The following is a 19,400-nucleotide window of genomic DNA, read 5'->3' on the forward strand; positions in this document are numbered from 1 at the left end:
GAGTCTATCGCGAAGAAGCACCGGAATGTGGTCGTCGGGGCGCCTGTGAACCGGAAGCCAGTCTCCAACCGGAATCGCAGGAGAGACCTCGGCACCTGTCTGGGAAGAAACGGTTTCGGAAGATGTTCCACTGCCGGGGAACTCTTTGTCGGCGTAGGGTAGATCCACCGTCGGGGACTACACGAGTCGTGCGTGGAAAGCTGGAGTGCTAAATGGCGCAACGGCGGCACGGGGAGGACACCGTTCGGAGCAAGTTAGTAGGATCCGAATGCTTCGCGTGGTATAAGAATAACAAATTGTGTGTATGTTGTACCTATGTGTCGCTGAATGGCGATGTTAGGTACTAACATTAGAACGTGTAGAATAACAAATTTGAAACTAAGCATGTTGTCCGCTTAATGGCGAGCCAACACCAACCGGAGTAAGCAAAATACGAGACGTGTATGAGTATAGATTAGGAGCGACAAAAAGTGCATGAGCACAGTAGCAGAAGAGCGCATGAGCGCATTGCCCCCCCCTGAAGCAGTCGCATATCAGTGGTACCAGGGGGATCGAGGCATCAAGCAGAGTTTTTCCAATCGGTTTTCTCTTCTGGGGAGGTTGGGAGGAAAAAAAAACACACACACACACACACCCGCGTTTTTGCACAATGCGTGACCGTTTCAGCAATCACCCATATCGTCTGGGAGCTACAGATGAGGTGGCGCGTGGACTCGGAGAATGGCTAGTCCAGATGCAGTGCAAGAGGTGGTCCAGGGGTTCGAAGTCGGCTTCGTAGGTCATACCGGTCATACCGGCCCTGCGGTCGAGATCGGCCCTAACAGCGATTAAGTGGCCGCGGAGAGGAAGTCCCGGTAGCGGTGCTGTCGTGGCGTCGGTCTACTGGGTTGGATCCGAGCCCGCGGTTGGAAACGGGTCCCCGGCAAGGGTCGGGGTAGGTGAGAACCTGCTGTCTGCAACCTTCGGGTGCATATGATAGGGCCTGAAGGGTAGTGATACCCTTCCTTAAGGGCAGGTCAGATCGGGTTGCACGTGGGCATCAGTTCTTGATGTCTGCCAAGCAGTTGGGCGCGGGCGGGGTTGATCCTGCCCGCCTTCTTAGGACAAAGGGAGTGGTGAGGACCACTTGGGAAACTGGCTAAGCGCCAGCATGTTACCGTGATGGACTCTCCAGAGCTAGTCATCGATGCCCGTTGCTGCTAGGATACGGCAGCTAACCTTGAGGGTGCGATATGCACTAGCCCCTTTCTGAAACAATACTTTCTTGGTGGTTCCAGAGAGACGTAGGGTTTGGCGACCATAGGAATGTGTTTTAGTGGGTCGAGGAGAGAGTAGTCCTGGCTTTTACTAGTGTTGTAGAAGACGGCCTTAACTCCACACTACCCTAAACTTCCTGTTAGGGTGTCTGTTGAGCAGATTCATCCCCCTATGGTTTAGAAGGAAAAAGATACACATACAGACATTTGCTCAGTTCGTCGAGCTGAGTTCATTGGTATATGAGACTCGGCCCTCCGGGCCTCGGTTTGAATGTCGGTTTTTCGAGCGATTTTATACCATTCTTATGGGTGTAAGATGGGTTATAAAACAGAAATTGCCTATAAAGAAGTAGGGGTAGGAGCAATAATAAACTACATAAAAATGAATAAAAAATGTCGGAATTTCCACAAATAATTCAAAAATTGCAATAAATAACGGACAAGTGATTGTTTGTTAAATTGAACAATAGTTTGTTTATGGAACTTTTATATATAGTTTGTTATTGCTTAAACCCCTATTTATCTATTGGCAATTGTTTATGGATGGAAAAATAATATACTACGACAGGTAAATTCACAATTATATATTGACAATCTGTGAACTAAACTAACTACTATTACAGTCAATAGCACGATATCCGACGTTGTGGACATACATCTATTTTTATAACAATTATAAACGGAAAAACTAAACTTAAGTACGAGATACAGGGGATGGCCAAAATGTTTGGGATATTCAACTTTTTTTTTCTCTCACAAAAACACGGTACTCCCCAGACCGTTATTATGAAATAAAAATCTCCATCCAATCGGTGCCCACCTGACGGGCTTTATGGTCTAGTGGCTACCGCTTCTGATTTGCATGCAGAAGGTCATGGGTTCAATCCCTGGCCCGTCCCTTACATCCTATTTTGTATCTTTGTATCCACTTTCTCTCTCTTCTCTACATATACAACTCTTGTATAATTATGTGTTCATAGCCATCGCTAGAACCAGAAACGAAAAAATTCGTTTCCCTTCCTTCCAACTTCCACAGCACAGTGTATATAACGCTTACAAGTTATGTAACCAATGCGAACTGTGCCGCTTCTATCACAATCTATCTATCACCTTACGAACACAATCTATCACCTTACGAACACTATAAATATCCCCTATCCATGGATCGCATCACCGACCTAACGGTGACTCCCAGATTTCCCATCCTTTCCGTCTAACAAATACCTCAGTCCGTGCTGCTGGCAGTGTTGCGAAATGAGCGAGTACTCACACAACTAGTCAAACTCACGAGTGAGTATGAGCAGTACACCTTAAACTCACCGTGAGTATTACTCACATTTGAGTAAGCGCTGTACAACTCACACTCACTCGTGAGTATTGACGTGTAGATACTCACTCACGAGTATGCTTTACTCATATTCATACGGAAATCTAGAATTTATCTAAAGGCTTGGAATCCTATCAAGCATTAAAATGGTATGTTTTATTGGGGCGAATGTATTGAATCAGTAGACAAGGTTGCTTGTCAATAATTCTATTGTTTTTTTTTTATTCTAGTGAATTGTATCTTACTGGTAGTTCTAAGCGCTCCGTTAAGGGCGGTCCTGATGAGGTCCCCTTTGAGCCCAACAGCTCAACGTGAGGGCTTTTGTTTGAACTCAAACCTCTTGTAGACAGAGATCAATCCCCTGAAATGGCTGTCATCCACATATAACTGGCGTGTCATTCACATATAATTGAGCTCAGCGTTGTTTTAAATGGACGAAATGTATTTGCATGCTTGTGCGTCTTGTAAATTTAATAAAAAACACTAATCGCATTGAACAAATGTGTAAACGATCGTTTCTCAAATGCACGATAATTCGTACGACAAAGTTCGCTTCCGCACGTAGCAGATTGAAAGGCAGGCTGAAGTTTCGTAAACGAGCCCGTTCGAGCCGGCTTCAAGAATTAACGCTTTCTTCAGGAGGTTGGCAGAGATAGCAATTAAGAAAAAGTAATTTTAAGGAATCGTGTGGTCTCGATTGGTAGCCGATTTGACCTTGGATTTGACAGTTCGATAGCAGCAGACCTGCTGCAAAGGCGCATATAGTGCTGAATCAATGCCATTTTAGCTGCTTATTGGTTACCTGGGTGTGATTACTGGCCATGTTACTGGTAGTAATTTGCTCGGCAGTTTATTTTTCTTTTTAGGTCCGAGGCTCATATAATTAGACTGGAAAAAGCTCATGGGATTCCTTCAGAATTTGTTCCTTTTTTTTCATTCTTCAATCACTTTACCTGATTTACAGCTCTTTTGTCCACCAGGGCGTGAGCGACTCCAATTGGAAGCTGTACTTACACTTTGTACAGCTCCTAAATGTATTCAATTATAATTCTACTAGATCGAACTGGATTCCGTTGCACTGTTTTCACTTTCTACACTATCATGGTAGAATGATGAGCACGAGGATGTTGATGTGTAGCTCATGTTCCTTTTCCCGTCCAATTGGGGGTCCATTATGAGTTGCCGTTAGCTGATATCCAGGTGTCCGGGTCCGTTGGAGCATATGCTCTGAAGAGGGTCAGGTGCCAGCTGCTCTCGGGGGGAAGAGCAACTGACGAAAAATTGCAAGTGCCGGGCTGGGATCGAACCCATGACCATCCACTTATGAAGTGAACGTGTAGCCACTACGCTACGGGCCCTGGCAATTTGTTCCTTTTGTCCAGTGTTGGGAATACTCACTAGGGAAAAATTATACTCACTTGCTTCTATCTCAGTCCAGAAGCATGCTATCAAAAAATGATGTTTGAAGGACTTTTAGATTGTAGTTTAATCTAAAAGTTTGCCGAATAAAGTTATGGTCGCAGATGCATACCAAAACCGTCAGAGAGCTGTGAGCACAAGGTGAGTATGAATTTCACGAATTTTACTCACCTCGTACTCACAGCTCTCTCACAACTTTGGTATGCGTCTGTGATCTTTATTTAGTTCGGCAAACTTTTAGATTAAACTACAATCTGAAAGCCCTTCAAACATAATTTTTTGATAGCATGCTTCTGGACTGAGATAGAAGTAAGTGAGTATCACTGTTGCAAGTGAGTATTCTCAACACTGCTTTTATCACCCATAAGTTCCAATAAAGTTTTGTTTCAATTCTATCAAGTCTAAGCACTTTTTTATTAAACATCCAGCAATTTGTGCTGATAGGGCACAAAGTTGTACCGGATTCTAGCAAAAAATTGCTTAAAAATCAACTATTCGTTTTGCTGGATTTTGCTTTGCTGGATGCGTTTAGTGTGTAAGTTTCATGTTCGAAAGTTGAGTACTCAAGTAAATTTACTATTTTTTGTAAATTTTAAATTACAAATTGATCAAGTGTTTAGTATGAGGAAAAACGTTACTTTTCCTTACGGAATAATAGAACGGACTATTTTTCCGCGCAGAAAAAACTACAGCTCTTTTAGATTTACAAGGGAGGCGTTACCAGTGTAAAACTTTTTCTCCTTACTTGCCTACTCAAGTAATTTTGAAGCGAAACCACTATTTGTCCATTATATGCCCTATATTATTGCACAGTAATAGAAACTAGCCACATGGAAAAAAAAAACGATCAAATGTATGCAGAAAAGAAAAGTTTTAAATGTTTGGACCTAGGAGATGCTGCAATTGACCCTACCATTTTAAATTTGAAGTTAGGTAAATATATGCCAAACATCTTTATTGAATACCGTAAAGTAACCCGACGTATGCGAAAAAAGTTATACCATTGACAAAGTGTGGTGAAATATAGAGATTTCCTAATTGATGATATTACTTTGCATGCGTAGGTAAACAATAAGAGTTTTTAGCCTATGGTGCCAAAGCTCTCGAGCAGATCCACCTTTCCTCGAAAACTGTGCCTTGTATATAAATAATCACCATTGCAGTACAGAACAAACGAAAACATCATTTCAAACCAACAAAAATAACTTACTCACTAAACTCACCGTGAGTAAAATGAGTAACTCACGCGTGAGTAATGACGTCATACTCTCGCGTGAGTATTACTCACTTGTGAGTAATACTCACGCGAGAGTATGACGTCATTACTCACGCGTGAGTATACTCATACGCGAGTAACTCACAGCGTGAGCATTACTCGCAAATGAGTAAGGTGAGTGAGTATTTTTTACTCGTGAGCATGAGTTTCGCAACACTGGCTGCTGGTTGTGAGGATGCAGAGGTGATCTCGGTCTTAAGTAGGAACAACCAGCTCACTCTAACATCCCTATGCCTTCCCAACTGACTATAAGACGTGACCGGCGCCGTTATTGATCAAAAATAAATGAGCTGCTTAAATTGCACTTTGAGAATAAGTGGAGTATCCCATCCCTTATTCATTTGGATCTCAGTACAATTAGTACCAGCTCAGATCAATCACGGAGGAGCAACCATTGACATGTATAGTCAGATTTGATGTTGATCTTCTTCTTCTTCTTTATGGCTCTACGTCCCAACTGGGACTTGGCCTGACTCTCTCCAACTTAGTGTTCTTTTGAGCACTTCCACAGTTATTAATTGGAGAGCTTTCTTTGCCAGCCATTGCATGAATTTGTATATTGTGAGGCAAGCGCAATGATACACTATGCCCAGAGAGTCGAGAAAATTTTCCTTGCAGGAAAATTCTAACCCTACAGTAGTTAATAAAGTGAGTTTAAAATATCGGAAACAAATTCGATGTATAGGCAACAAATTTGAATTTTCGTTAACGCGATCGGAAAGTGCTGTCAATCTCATTATGAAAAAGGGGTCAAATAAGCGGTCAAATGTGCGGTTCGAGCAAAACGATGATTCAGAGATTTGTACCGTTCAAAACGCTACGGGGCAGTTCTCAAGCTACAAGATCTGTGAATCTGGGGAAAACAGTCGAATGGTGTGTTGCGATATCTGTGGAGGGTAGTATCACTTTGAGTGTGTGAGCGTGGATAAAAGCATAGCTAACGTGGATTGGAGCTGTAGCAACTGTATAGCGGATCCGGGCGTAGCGGGCGCTATCCCGTTAACGGCACCTGGGACCAGAACCACGGCAACGATATCAACATCAAGTCAGTCTGCAGAGTACCAGGTGTAGCAGAATCAGATGGAGAACATGCAGCAGATGATGGCAGAACAACAGAAGAGCTTCGAACGTTTATTAAAAGCGAAAGTGGAGGACCAAAGGAAAGCATTGGATCGACAAAGGATTCATTTTGAAACTCTGTTGAGGCAAACCGAACCGCAGAATACGGTCGATCAGACTCGCAGCTCCAGAAACCAACCGAGTCCCATGTTCCAGCGTTCGTCAGGACTGAGGGCACCAATCATTCAGATCCAGCCGAGTGCAAACTCAACAGCAATAGCTGGGACGAATCGAGTTACTGAACCTCGTCGGACTACATCAGAAGAAGGAGCAGCAGGAATCGAATGGCAGTTAGCACTGTTAGCCAAAAAATAGGTGCTTGAAATGAAACATTTAGAAGAACGGTTGAGGCTTATGCAGTTCAACGATGTTGCTGGCGATGATTCAGATCAGGTCGGTAAAGCTGCAGGAATGGATCAAGAAGCCTATAGGGTTTCACACCAACAGCAGACCTTTTCCAATTTTCACAACCACATGCTGAGTTGAGTCGAAGTCAGCTTGCCGCACGCCAAGCGGTGGCAAAAGAGCTACCGACGTTCTCTGGCGCACCGGAGGAGTGGCCGCTTTTCATAGCAACCTACGAAAATACAACCAGAATGTGTGGGTATAGTGCTTCGTTTGCAACTCAGTCTCAAAGGCAAAGCTCTAGAAGCGGTTCGCAGTCGCTTGTTGTACCCAGCTGGACTGGCGTGCTTCAAACGTTGCGAACCTTGTTCGGACGATAATCCATTCTCTGTTATTCAAGATTCGGAACATGCTATCGCCAAAAACAGAAAAGCTCTCGACGCTCATTGACTTTGGCGTTGCCGATCAAAATATGTGTGCTACAATCAAAGCTTGTGGACTCGATGAACAGTTATACAACGTAGCTCTACTTCAAGAGCTAGTCGACAGACTGACATGAACTTTAAAACTCAACTTCAATCTGTTACGCTGTCGAATTTTGTAGAATGGTTGGAGATGCTAGTGGAAGCAGCATGCGCGGTTACTATCCCTACCAGTTCGTCTTTTTATCCAGCAAGGTCGGAGAAGCGTAGTTGACGAGACCCAAGTAACATTTTAAGTTTTGTTCGGCTCTACAAAAGATCTTCTTGGCCATATTTTTAAAACTTGCAATAAAACTGATTTATACATCAAAACCTCTTAATAACCTCTTTAAGGAGAAACTTCAGAGAATACAAATATGGCTGCCACAATGGCCGACTTGAACTCCTACTCACGTTTTCAAGAGCACCGATCTTAAAGATTCGTAATCAAATTTGCTCAATTTGGAAAAGCTGCCTCTTTTTGCAAGTGAGCAAAGCCATGATTAACAAGTGCGTATGCAAAATTGCAATGGGATTTCTTGATGTTTCACCTTAAGAGCATCTTCCGGCTAAGTGGGCCACTCTCGGAGAGGTTTTGACAACCGCATTATAAGTAGCAATAAACCCGTTTCAAAACCTAGTTGAGAAGTTTCCCATTCTCGATTGTTGTTGTTTTTTTTTTATCAACAAAACTATGACAGCTCAAGATGCAGAGAAGCTTCTTCGATGGCACGTAAAGTTCAGGAAGAACATCATTTGTAAGTAGAATGCAATCATTTTAAAGCAATGTTCGCACCCGTCGGGTGTGAATAATTAAACGATCCCGAGTATTTCCGTGGATAAAAAAACTCAACTAAAATATATTACCATTGATTGATTTATACACTAATATTTACATATAATTATATTCACTTACAACTTACAATCTAGTTTTTTTTCCACAATCAAAACCACTACAAAACTCCTACTTTGGGGATTGCAAGGGCGATCCTACAAATCAAATCACGAATTACAACAAGGAACATTTACTACTATACAAATCTTACGGCAAACAACAGTAGTCAAAAACAATCACGACTACTCTAGAGGACGGAATTAACGATGGAAAATAGACCTATAATTTCACAAGAACAATTCTGGAGCTCGATTAGAATAGGTCGTATGTGCTTTCGTCGTTATAAAATTCGATCAGTTGGATTCGCTTCTTATAGCGGAAACTGATGAAATCAAACAAAATTAACACATACAAACGATTCCTTACAAAACAGGCTTTCGGTTTTATCATTAAAAGCCATCGAAATATCATCCATATTTCTACTATTGCTAAAATAAACTGATCGAATTTTATATCGACGAAAGCACATACGACCTATTCAAATCGAGCTCCAGAATTACACTACATTTTCTTGACTACAAATCTCACAAACTTACGACAAGATCTAAACTTCTTCACTAATGGACGGTACAAACAGTTCTAACACGAATAGGTAAAATTACGATGGGGGAATCCCCATCTTCATATCCATCACATAGCCTATTCCCACAATGGTAGAAATGCAGTGGATGCAGTGTTTGCCGTTTCTCCTCTTTCCACACGGTGTACCACTTGCCTACATACACGAGACAACAACAACAACACCGTGTGCGTTCGCTCGCTCCGGTTGCGTTCACAGTTTCTCACGACGACGACAACGACGACGGTCGCTCGTCGACCCTTTCATGGCCGGTGGTAACATCCCCCCACCCGTAAACCTCTTCAGTGCGGATCAGTGCGGATCAGTGCCTATGCCAGTTCCAGAACTGCTATCTTCGCCACCGGCCGAATTTTCTCTCCTCTGCTCGTCTGAATAGACGCCGAGCGAATGCGTCCATCGCTTCCTGTGAATACTGCCTTCACTATGCCTCGCTCCCAGTTAGTCCGTCTTTCTCCATCAGCAACGAAGACCAGGTCTCCAACCGATACTTGCCGTTGATCCACAAACCACTTCGGTCTCTTGTTCAAAATCGGCAAATATTCTTTCTGCCAACGGCCCCAGAATTTATCCGCTAGAAACTGCGCTCGATTATAACTGCTCCGTAACGTATCGGCTAAGTCTATCGGATGTTTCGCTGGCAGACACTCAAGTGATGAACGTCCACACAAAAAATGATTTGGTGTCAAGGCCTCTTTGTCGTCGCTCACATTAGTGGACACATACGTAAGGGGACGAGAGTTCACCAAGTTTTCGGCTTCCACTAAGGCGGTTTGAAGAATTTCGTCTGTCAGCTTCCGGTCATCGGTGATCACTTTTAAGGTCTGAGGTCAAGCTCGTCCGTTGAAAATTTGAAATTACCACGTGCTGCCGTTGAAAAAGCACGTTTTAGCTCTCTCGGAGAGGCAGCTTGTCCCACTCGTTCGGGGTTGGCAGTGTGGCCAGGATTATTTTGAAATGAGTTTATGGTTCAGTATAGCCAAAGTTGTACAAGATGGTTTTGTATCAACATTCTGGTTTTCATTTTGTCCTCAGTGACAAAAGTTATAACATGGATATGGTAGAAGATTTGCAGAGAAAGAAAATAATGTAAACAAATATAATAATGAAAGATGTGAATATAACTGACTCAGTAAAAGGTCGGGCATTCATCAAGAATATACTGATGGTGTCTGAGCTCGTTTCTTGATCAGTACATAAACTTTACATAAATTATCGTTGTTATCCAAGGCTATGGGTATCTTAGCATGCATATACGATATAAGAATGCGAAAATGATTCATCGATCATAGAAACCACTTAGCTATTTGCTTTATAATTACAAGCTAAGTAGCAGGTTGAGTCCAAAAGACGGGAGTTACGAAGAAGTAGAACAAGAATAAGTGTATTGTATTGATTCAGCAATAAAATGCATGGCGAATTATATATAACAAGCAGAGTTACTTCTTATTATGCTTGACGTCGGAGAAGATTTCCACTATTGTTTCATCGAGCATTTCATTGTGTTTTCATTTATATTGAAACTAAATACTATCACAGCATGGAATCATAAATGGTTAGACTTATCAAACCTCTTGTATCTAAAGGTAGGATCTCAAATCATTATTGGCAACCACAAAAACGGTGATCCACACCGACCTCAATTTTCTCATTTCAGTAGATACCAACAAAGCAGAAGAGAAAAAAAACTCTCCCGGCTGAAGGCTGTGGATGGATGCCCGCAGATGGGAGAACAATAGAGCACGGTATAAACAAACGCCGTCCTGACAGGGCAGGTGCGTTTGGTAGCTGCGAAATAGTTGCTATGAAAATGATTTCGTGCAGTTCGAGCAAGTTGCTCGAATACTCAATCAATGATTTTATGTAGCAGCAAATGCATTGATTTGCATTCATTGCATTGCATTGATTGCAATTCAAGGTTTACATGGAAAACTAAGAGAAAATAAACTAAATCTTCTCAAAACTTAAACAAAACAGAAACATTTTATAGATTCAAATTTATTTAACATATTTCATTCAAACATACAGAGAAAATAAAACTGCTCGAAACTCTAGTCGGTTGTAAGCGTCGACTCATAGGAGAGCTACGAATTTCATAGAAATCATATATGGTATACCCGATGATTTTGGGTGGATCGGTGAATATTTTTTTATCATCCGGAAATTCATCTAGAAATTCAATGGATTTCCTTCGAGAATTTCTCTAGGAATTCCTCTTGAAGTACCTCCAGAAATTTCTCTAGGAGGTCCTCCACGAATTCCTCAAGGTGTCCTTCAAGGCAGTCTTCAGGAGATTTCTTGAGAAGTTCCTCCCGGAAATCCTCAAGGTGTTCCTCCAAAAAATCCTCTAGGAGTACCTCTACGAGTTCCTCTGGAAATACCTTGGGAAGTGTCTCCAGAAATACCTTTTGGAGCCCAACCAAGAAATTCCAGAAAATTTCTAGAAGTTCAAAAGATTTTTTTTTCTACGAGCTTCTCCAGGATATTCTTGGGGAGTTCCTCCGAGAATTCTTCCCAAAGTTCCTCGCAAATCTCCTGTAGAAAATCCTCAAGGAATCCCTCTAGTAGATTGTCTAGGAGTTTTTCTAGAAATTCTTCTAGAAGTAGGATTTTTTCTATAAGTTCCTCCGGGAATTCCTCGAAGACTGCCAAAGGAAACTCTTTGGAGTTTCTCTAGGGATTTCACTAGAAGCTACTTCGTGAAATCCTTTTCGAGTGTCTCCAGGAATTCTTCTTGAGTTCTTCCGGAAATTCCTCTAGAAGTTCTTCCAGAAATTGCTTTTCGAGTGCCTATGAGATTTCTTTGTAGGAGTTCCTCAAAGAATTCCTCGGGATTTCTCTAGTCGGTCCTCCGCGAGTTCCTCTAGGAGTTTCAATTGCATTTTTTTTTTCTAGGAGTTTCTCTAGGAATTCCCCAAAGAGCTCTCTTGAGATTGCCTCTAAGAGTTCCTCCAGAAGTTTCTCTAGGAACCTTTAAAAAGTTCAAATGCATATTTTCTAAGAGTTTGTTCTGGAATTCTTCGAGAGGTTCTTCCGGAAATGTGCCTATAGGAATTTCTCCGGGAATTCCTGAACGAGTTCCCACCCTTAGTAATTTGTCCAGCAGTTTCTGCGGGGCTTCGTTTAGAAGTTTCTCCGAGAGTTCCTATGGTCTCGCCGGGAATTCTATTAGGATTTCCTCCAAGAATTACTCTAGGAGTTCCTCTAGGAATTTCTGTACAAGTTCTTCCGGGAATCCTAAGAATTTTTTCGGGAATTACTCTTGGTGATCATTCAACAATTCCGTTAGGAACTCCTCCAAACAATTCTTAAGTAGTATACCTCTAATTCCTGTAGGAGTACCTCCAAGAATTTCTTGAGAAATCTCTCCGGAAATATCTCTAGGAATACCTCTAGAAATTCCTCTAGAAGTTGAACATGCCTTTTTTCAGGAGTTACTCCTGGATTTCCTCGAGGAGTTTCTCGGAAAATTCTACCAGAAATTCGTCCAGAATTTTTTCAAGAAGCTCTTCTAGGAGTTTCTCCGGAAACTCTTTCAGAAGTACCGATTGGATTTTTTTATGAGATCATCCGGGAATTTCTCTAGAATTTCTCTGAGAGATTCTCCGAGGATTCCTCAAGGAATTCCTCGAGGAGTTTCTCCGGTTAATCCGCTAGGTGGTCTTCTGGGAATTGCTATAGAAGTTCCAAGAGGAAATTTTTTCTAGAAGTCTCCCCGAAAATAACTCTAGGAATTCCAAGAATTTCGCTAGGAGTCCTTCCGGGAGTTTTCTTGGGAGTTCCATCAAAAATTCCTCTAGGAGTTCATCCGGAAATTACTCTTCGAGCTCCTATCATATTTCTTTCTAAGAGTTGCTCCGGGAATTCCTCTAGGAGTTTCAATTTGATTTTATTCTAGGAGTTCCTCCAGGAATTTTCCTAGGAGTTCTTTTGGAAATTTTTCAAATGTGATTTTTTCTAAGTGTTCGTACATAAATTTCTCGAGAAGTTCTCCAGGAAATGCCTATGGGAGTTTAACCGGGAATTCCTGAAGGAGTTCCTACCCCAGTATTTTCTCGATGGGTTTCTCCGGGAATCTAGATCCTAGATTCCTCTAGGATTTCCTTCAAAAATTCCTCTAGGAGTTCCTCCGGAACATCTTCAAAAAGTTCACCAGAATCTCGTCTAGGAATTCTTCCAGGAATTTATCTAGACATTCTTCTATAAATTCTTCAGGTAGCTCCTCCGGAAATTGATCTTCGAGTTTTTATAAGATTTCTTTCTGGGAGTTCTTCAGGGAATTCCTCGAGATTTCCCTATTCAGTATTCCGGAAATTCCTCTAGGAGTTTCAATCGGTTTTTTTTTCTAGGGGGTCCCCCAAGAATTCCCCAAAAAGTTTTCTCGAGATTTCTTCTAGAGGATCCTCCAGCAATTTATAAGGAGGCCGCAGCGAAATTCTTCTAGAAATTCAAATGGGATTTTTTCTAAGAGTTCGTACGTTCGTATCTCTGAGAATTCCTGTAGTTTTGCCGGGATTTCTACTAGAATTCCTTCAAGAAGTCCTCTAGAAGTTCCTCCAGAAATACCTCATGAAGTTCCGCCAGAAATTCTTCCAGGAATTTCTCTAGAAGTTCTCCCGGGAATTCTTCTAGGAGTGTCTCCGGGAGTTCTTCTTGGTCGTCAACCAGCAATTTCTTCAGACGTTCCTCCAAAAAATCTTTAAGAAATATATCCTGGAATTCCTCTAGGAGTATCTCTCCCGAGAATTCCTTTACAAATTTCTCCAGATTTTTTTCTAAGAGTTCCTCCTGAAATTCTTCTAGGAGCTCCTACGGGATTTTTTCTTTTAGTTCGTTCGAGAATTCCACGAGTGGATTCTTCGGGAATTCTTCTTGAAATTTCTTCAGAAACTCATCTTGAAATTCCTTCAGAAATTCCTCTACGAGTAACTCCACGAATTTCTCCAGGAGTTTCTCCTAGAATACCTACTAGAAGTCTCTCTGGGAATTCTTCTAGGACTTCCAAGTATTTCTCTAAGAGTCCCCCTGGGAGCTTCATTGGGGGTTCCTCTAGGAGGTGCTCCAAGAATTTCTATAAGACTTTCTCCTTGTTCCTCAAGGAGTTTCTTCAGCAATTTCTCTACAGGTGTTTCAAAAACTATTCTATGAATTTATTTTTAAAGTTCCTGCGGGAATTCCTCTATGCTGTCGTTCGGGACTTCTTCTAGGAGTTACAATGTATTTTTTTCTTGGCGTTCCTCCGGAAATTGCTCTACGTAGAGTTAGCGACACCAGTAGAATTCGTCCAAAATTACCTCCGCAAATTCCTATGGAAGTTCCTTCGGGAATTCCTCAAGGTGTTTCTCCGCATATTTACCCAGGATTTCCACCGCAAATTCTTCTAATTGTTTCCTTCAGTAATTTCTCTTACAATTTCTCCAGGAATTCCTCTGGGAGTTGCTCCAGGAATTCCTCCAGAAATACTTTTTTTTTTTTTTTTTTTTTTTTTTTTTTTTTTTTTTTTTCTTCTTTTTTGGAGTAGGGAAAAGCCCGTGAGAGTGAAGTTCCTGTTACAATTCGGACCTCTTCTCCCATAGGCATAAAACCTACTCTTCTTTTCATATATTTCAAAAAAGTACAAAGTATTTACACTTCCAGTGAGAAGTTATTCTCTTTAAAGAAAGTGTAATTAAATTAATTAACAGAAAATTTACAACTTATTGGCTAATATTAGTATATCACGTACAATAATCGCTTTAATTCTTCATGGATTTGGTTAGTAAGCATTCCTAGATCAATAGCGGCAGCTTAGCATTACATCGGAAAAACTTTGTATACAGGAAGCCACGGCGCAGTCACAATGAAATTGTCGTAGAAACGTTGACCAGACGCAGACCAGGACATCAGTTCCAATAAAGCCTCAGTAACAACTGGTAACAATGTGACGGAATGCTGTTGATGTTAGCTGATTTGGTAGCACGGATTTATCGCGCTCGTTATCCAGGACCTCGAAACATTTGAATGATGGGGTTGGTGTAGACAGAAGGTGGGAGGGCTGTAATTGTAAACGAACTTAAACGGGCGCAGTATCACTGGCTTCGGCCAGACATATACTAATCATGTTACCTGGAAGATAACTGATGCTACCAGCTGACCGAGTCACCAGGTACGGGAAATCGCAGGAATCGGTGATGTTCAAAACTTGAACGGCCGCGAATCGAGTGTTGCGGTTGTTGGATGCAGGGGTGGCAGGACTGTAATTGTCGACGGACTTGAACGAGGGCAGTATCACTGGCTTCGGCCAGACGTATACTAATCATGTTACCTGGAAGATAACTGAGGCTACTAGCTGACCGAGTCACCAGGTACGGGAAGTCGCAGGAATCGCTGATCGGTGATGTTCGAGGCCCGAAACTTGAACGGCCGCGACTCGTGTGTTGCGGTTGTTGGATGCAAAGGTGGCAGGGCTGTAATTTTCGACGGACTTGAACGAGGGCAGTATCACTGGCTTCGGCCAGACGTATACTAATCATGTTACCTGGAAGATAACTGACGCTACTAGCTGACCGAGTCACCAGGTACGGGAAGTCGCAGGAATCGCTGATCGGTGATGTTCGAGGCCCGAAACTTGAACGGCCGCGAGTCGTGTGTTGCGATTGTTGGATGCAAAGGTGGCAGGGCTGTAATTTTCGACGGACTGGAAGATAACTGAGGCTACTAGCTGACCGAGTCACCAGGTACGGGAAGTCGCAGGAATCGCTGATCGGTGATGTTCGAGGCCCGAATCTTGAACGGCCGCGAGTCGTGTGTTGCGGTTGTTGGATGCAAAGGTGGCAGGGCTGTAATTTTCGACGGACTTGAACGAGGGCAGTATCACTGGCTTCGGCCAGACGTATACTAATCATGTTACCTGGAAGATAACTGACGCAACTAGCTGACCGAGTCACCAGGTACGGGAAGTCGCAGGAATCGCTGATCGGTGATGTTCGAGGCCCGAAACTTGAACGGCCGCGACTCGTGTGTTGCGGTTGTTGGATGCAAAGGTGGCAGGGCTGTAATTTTCGACGGACTTGAACGAGGGCAGTATCACTGGCTTCGGCCAGACGTATACTAATCATGTTACCTGGAAGATAACTGACGCTACTAGCTGACCGAGTCACCAGGTACGGGAAGTCGCAGGAATCGCTGATCGGTGATGTTCGAGGCCCGAAACTTGAACGGCCGCGAGTCGTGTGTTGCGATTGTTGGATGCAAAGGTGGCAGGGCTGTAATTTTCGACGGACTGGAAGATAACTGAGGCTACTAGCTGACCGAGTCACCAGGTACGGGAAGTCGCAGGAATCGCTGATCGGTGATGTTCGAGGCCCGAATCTTGAACGGCCGCGAGTCGTGTGTTGCGGTTGTTGGATGCAAAGGTGGCAGGGCTGTAATTTTCGACGGACTTGAACGAGGGCAGTATCACTGGCTTCGGCCAGACGTATACTAATCATGTTACCTGGAAGATAACTGACGCAACTAGCTGACCGAGTCACCAGGTACGGGAAATCGCAGGAATCGCTGATCGGTGATGTTCGAGGCCCGAAACTTGAACGGCCGCGAGTCGTGTGTTGCGGTTGTTGGATGCAAAGGTGGCAGGGCTGTAATTGTCGACGGACTTGAACGAGGGCAGTATCACTGGCTTCGGCCAGACGTATACTAATCATGTTACCTGGAAGATAACTGACGCTACTAGCTGACCGAGTCACCAGGTACGGAAAATCGCAGGAATCGGTGATGTTCGAAACTTGAACGGCCGCGAATCGAGTGTTGCGGTTGTTGGATGCAAGGGTGGCAGGACTGGAAGATAACTGATGCTACCAGCTGACCGAGTCACCATGTTCGGTGATGTTCGAGGCCCGATACTTGAACGGCCGCGAACCGAGTGATGTGATTGTTGGATGCGGAGGTGGCAAGACAGACTGGAAGACGGACTGGATGATAACTGACCCCATGTTCAGTTGGCAGCGATATGACGGAATATTGATGATGAGACAATAAAGTGGTTGGTGGTCAACCTATGTATGTTATGATTCTTCCTTTTATCAGTGATGCAATCCGCCTCTTGAAGTTTCCCATATTCCTCTCGGCTTTTAAATGAGAAGGGAGAGCATTGTATCGAGAACTTCCAAAATACAAGAAAGATTTTTTTCCAGCTTCCGTATTAGGACGGTTGATCGTTAGAACTGCTTGGCTTCTCAGAGGGTATCGGCTTGACGTTCTATGTAGCGGTTGATTGTGTAAGGCACGTGGGTTTGTTAACATATTGTGCATTTTTACCAGACACTCCTTTTCACGGAGGGCCGGGATTGGCAAGATTGATTCCGCTGCTCCGTTGTATAACAACACGGTTGGGAAAAGCCAGGGGCGTTGGTATATTATTTTCAGACAACGATTCTGAATCGTTTGCAACGGTTTCAATGCAGTTTTGGTCGCGGCACCCCAAATCGATACCAGGTATTGTAGTTTTGATTGAATGAATGCATGGTACATATCCAATAGTACCCTTTTTGGCATGAACTTTGATACCTTCCAAAATATGCCACACATGGCGCTCAATTCACGCTGCAGAACCGAAATATGCTCGCTCCATCGTAGATTTGGATCGAAGGTGAGGCCGAGATACTTGAAGGACGTCACCTTATCAATTTTTATCGAGTTTATGACTAAGTCCATATGTTGAGGAATTTTGAGTTGCAGGGAATGGCACAGCATAAACTTAGTTTTGGAGAGGTTCATTGATAACATATTTTCTGCGAAGTATTCTTGCAGAATCATTAAATCCTTTTTCATTTGCTGAATTATAACATCAGGCCTAGCATTTCTGTATGACAGAGACGTATCATCCGCAAACAATCTGGGGTTTCCATGCAGTCTTAGATTGGCCAGATCATTGATGTATAGAAGGAACAGAAGTGGGCCCACATTGCTTCCCTGAGGAACACCAACACTCGTGTCACGCTGCATACTGGTCGCTCCGTTTATAGACACATACTGCATTCTTCCAGAGAGATAGCTCTTGAATAACTCATTTGCTACTCCTCTAATACCATAGTATTCCAATTTTCGCAACAGAATACGATGATCAATTGTGTCAAACGCTTTTTTTAAATCAAAGAATAGGACTCCTTGTATGCTCCGCTTATCTAACGCTCCATAGATCTCATCAACCAGTTCACATACCGCGGTCCATGTGCTAGATCCTTCTCTGAACCCATATTGTCGGTTGTATAGTACATCATGTTGTCGTAGGAAATTGGCGACCCTGACTACCAGTAGTTTCTCTAAAACTTTGCTCAAAACTGATAGTATTGAGATTGGGCGGTAATTGTTGACATCCATGGTACTGCCTCCTTTGTGGATAGGAATCACTCGTGCAATTTTCAAAAAAATGGGAAAAGTGCCCATCGAAATACACTCATTGAACAGATCACAAAGAAGAACCGCAAAGATATTGTGGTGATGCTTTACGAATTCAGGTGATATTCCATCAACTCCGCAGCTTTTGGATTTGTCCAGCTCCTTAATTACCAGTATGACTTCCTGCTCAGTGGCTGGTTGCAAATAAATTGAGTCTCTTAGGGGAACCAATGTGTTGAATTTATTTATGTTACGATTACTATGGATAGAAGTGGCAAGCTGGGGTCCAATCGAGCAGAAAAAGTCATTGAAAGCATTCGCAACGGTGGGACCATCACTCGTAACGTGGTTATCAACTGTTAACTTCACAGTATTTGTCGCCTTCTTATCTTTTCCCAGGATTCTGTTTACATTCTTCCAGACATTTCTTTGGCTAGCATTGGCAAACAATTGTTTGAAGTGCTCTTGTTTGGCGTGATTTTTTGCTCTTTGAAGTTTCTTTGATATATGATCCAACAACTCTTTGCAATGATTATTATTCGGATTCCTTTTATAGTTTCTTAAAGCATTTTCCTTGATTTTCATTAGTTTCCAAACGTCAAATGACATCCATGGACAAAACCCCTTAACTTTCGCTTCCACGCTGACGGTTTTTGAAAATTTTTCCTTTAATAACTTGTAGGTGTCCATAGCGAACTGTAGTCGAGTTTCAGCACTTCCTTCTGGTATGTCGTTCATTGCGTTTTGAAAGGCCTCGTTTAGCCTGAGATTACAGACAATTGTTTTCTGTAGCTGCTGTTTCCTGATGGGTTTTTGGAGACTAAATGTAGACATCACCAAACAATGATCACTGACATCGCTATAAATTGTCTCGTTAACGATTGAGCAGTCTGGTGATACCGACGCTGTAACATGATCCAGTATATTACCACTAGAAGGTCTTGTCGGGTATGTATTCGTGACGGAGAAGTTGTAACAGCTTAGCAGGCTCGTGTACTCATCTACTGCGGGACAACCAGGTCGGTTTATTGGAATATTCACGTCCCCAATAATGATGGAAGAGCCGTTGCGCCCTGCTTCCGCGCATATCAAGTCCAGCTTTGTGAAGAAAGTTGATAAATCAAAGGAGGGCGGCCTGTAGATCGCGTGTACATGGAATGGAGATTCCCCAACTTCAAGTCGAATATGGAGTTTCCCTTCAGAATTCATCTAGATGGTCTTCTGGGAATTCCTCTCTAGGAGTTTCATAGGATTTTTTTTCCTAAAATCTCACCGGGAATTCCTCTGGGAGTTCCTACCCCAAAGAGTGTCGTAAGCAATTTTCTTCAAAGGTCATCCAGGAATTATTTT

At 42.8% G+C, this 19,400-nt stretch overlaps 1 protein-coding gene and 1 long non-coding RNA gene across 3 annotated transcripts; both read right to left on the reverse strand.

Annotated features, from left to right (window-relative positions):
* Window positions 1-4,365: 4,365 nt before the first annotated feature.
* LOC134288093 (uncharacterized) lies at window positions 4,366-12,990 on the reverse strand. The gene is made up of 3 exons (XR_009997747.1): window positions 8,635-12,990; window positions 5,321-8,317; window positions 4,366-5,211 (listed from the first exon to the last, which is right to left on the reverse strand). It is a non-coding gene; the product is annotated as an uncharacterized LOC134288093 (long non-coding RNA).
* A 1,794-nt stretch (window positions 12,991-14,784) lies between these two features.
* On the reverse strand, window positions 14,785-16,364 carry LOC109420368 (uncharacterized). Of its 2 annotated transcripts, none has more exons than XM_062851815.1 (2): window positions 14,980-16,364; window positions 14,785-14,908 (listed from the first exon to the last, which is right to left on the reverse strand). In XM_062851815.1, the coding sequence occupies exons 1-2, from the start codon at window positions 16,355-16,357 to the stop codon at window positions 14,850-14,852; spliced, it is 1,437 nt and encodes a 478-aa protein (XP_062707799.1). In that variant the 5' UTR covers window positions 16,358-16,364; the 3' UTR covers window positions 14,785-14,849. The 2 variants fall into 2 exon arrangements, with proteins under 2 accessions (XP_062707799.1, XP_062707798.1); XM_062851814.1 differs by having other exon boundaries at window positions 14,798-14,925.
* Window positions 16,365-19,400: the final 3,036 nt, after the last annotated feature.

Source organism: Aedes albopictus, chromosome 2 (assembly GCF_035046485.1).
Source record: "Aedes albopictus strain Foshan chromosome 2, AalbF5, whole genome shotgun sequence".
In the NCBI taxonomy this organism is placed as follows: domain Eukaryota; kingdom Metazoa; phylum Arthropoda; class Insecta; order Diptera; family Culicidae; genus Aedes; species Aedes albopictus.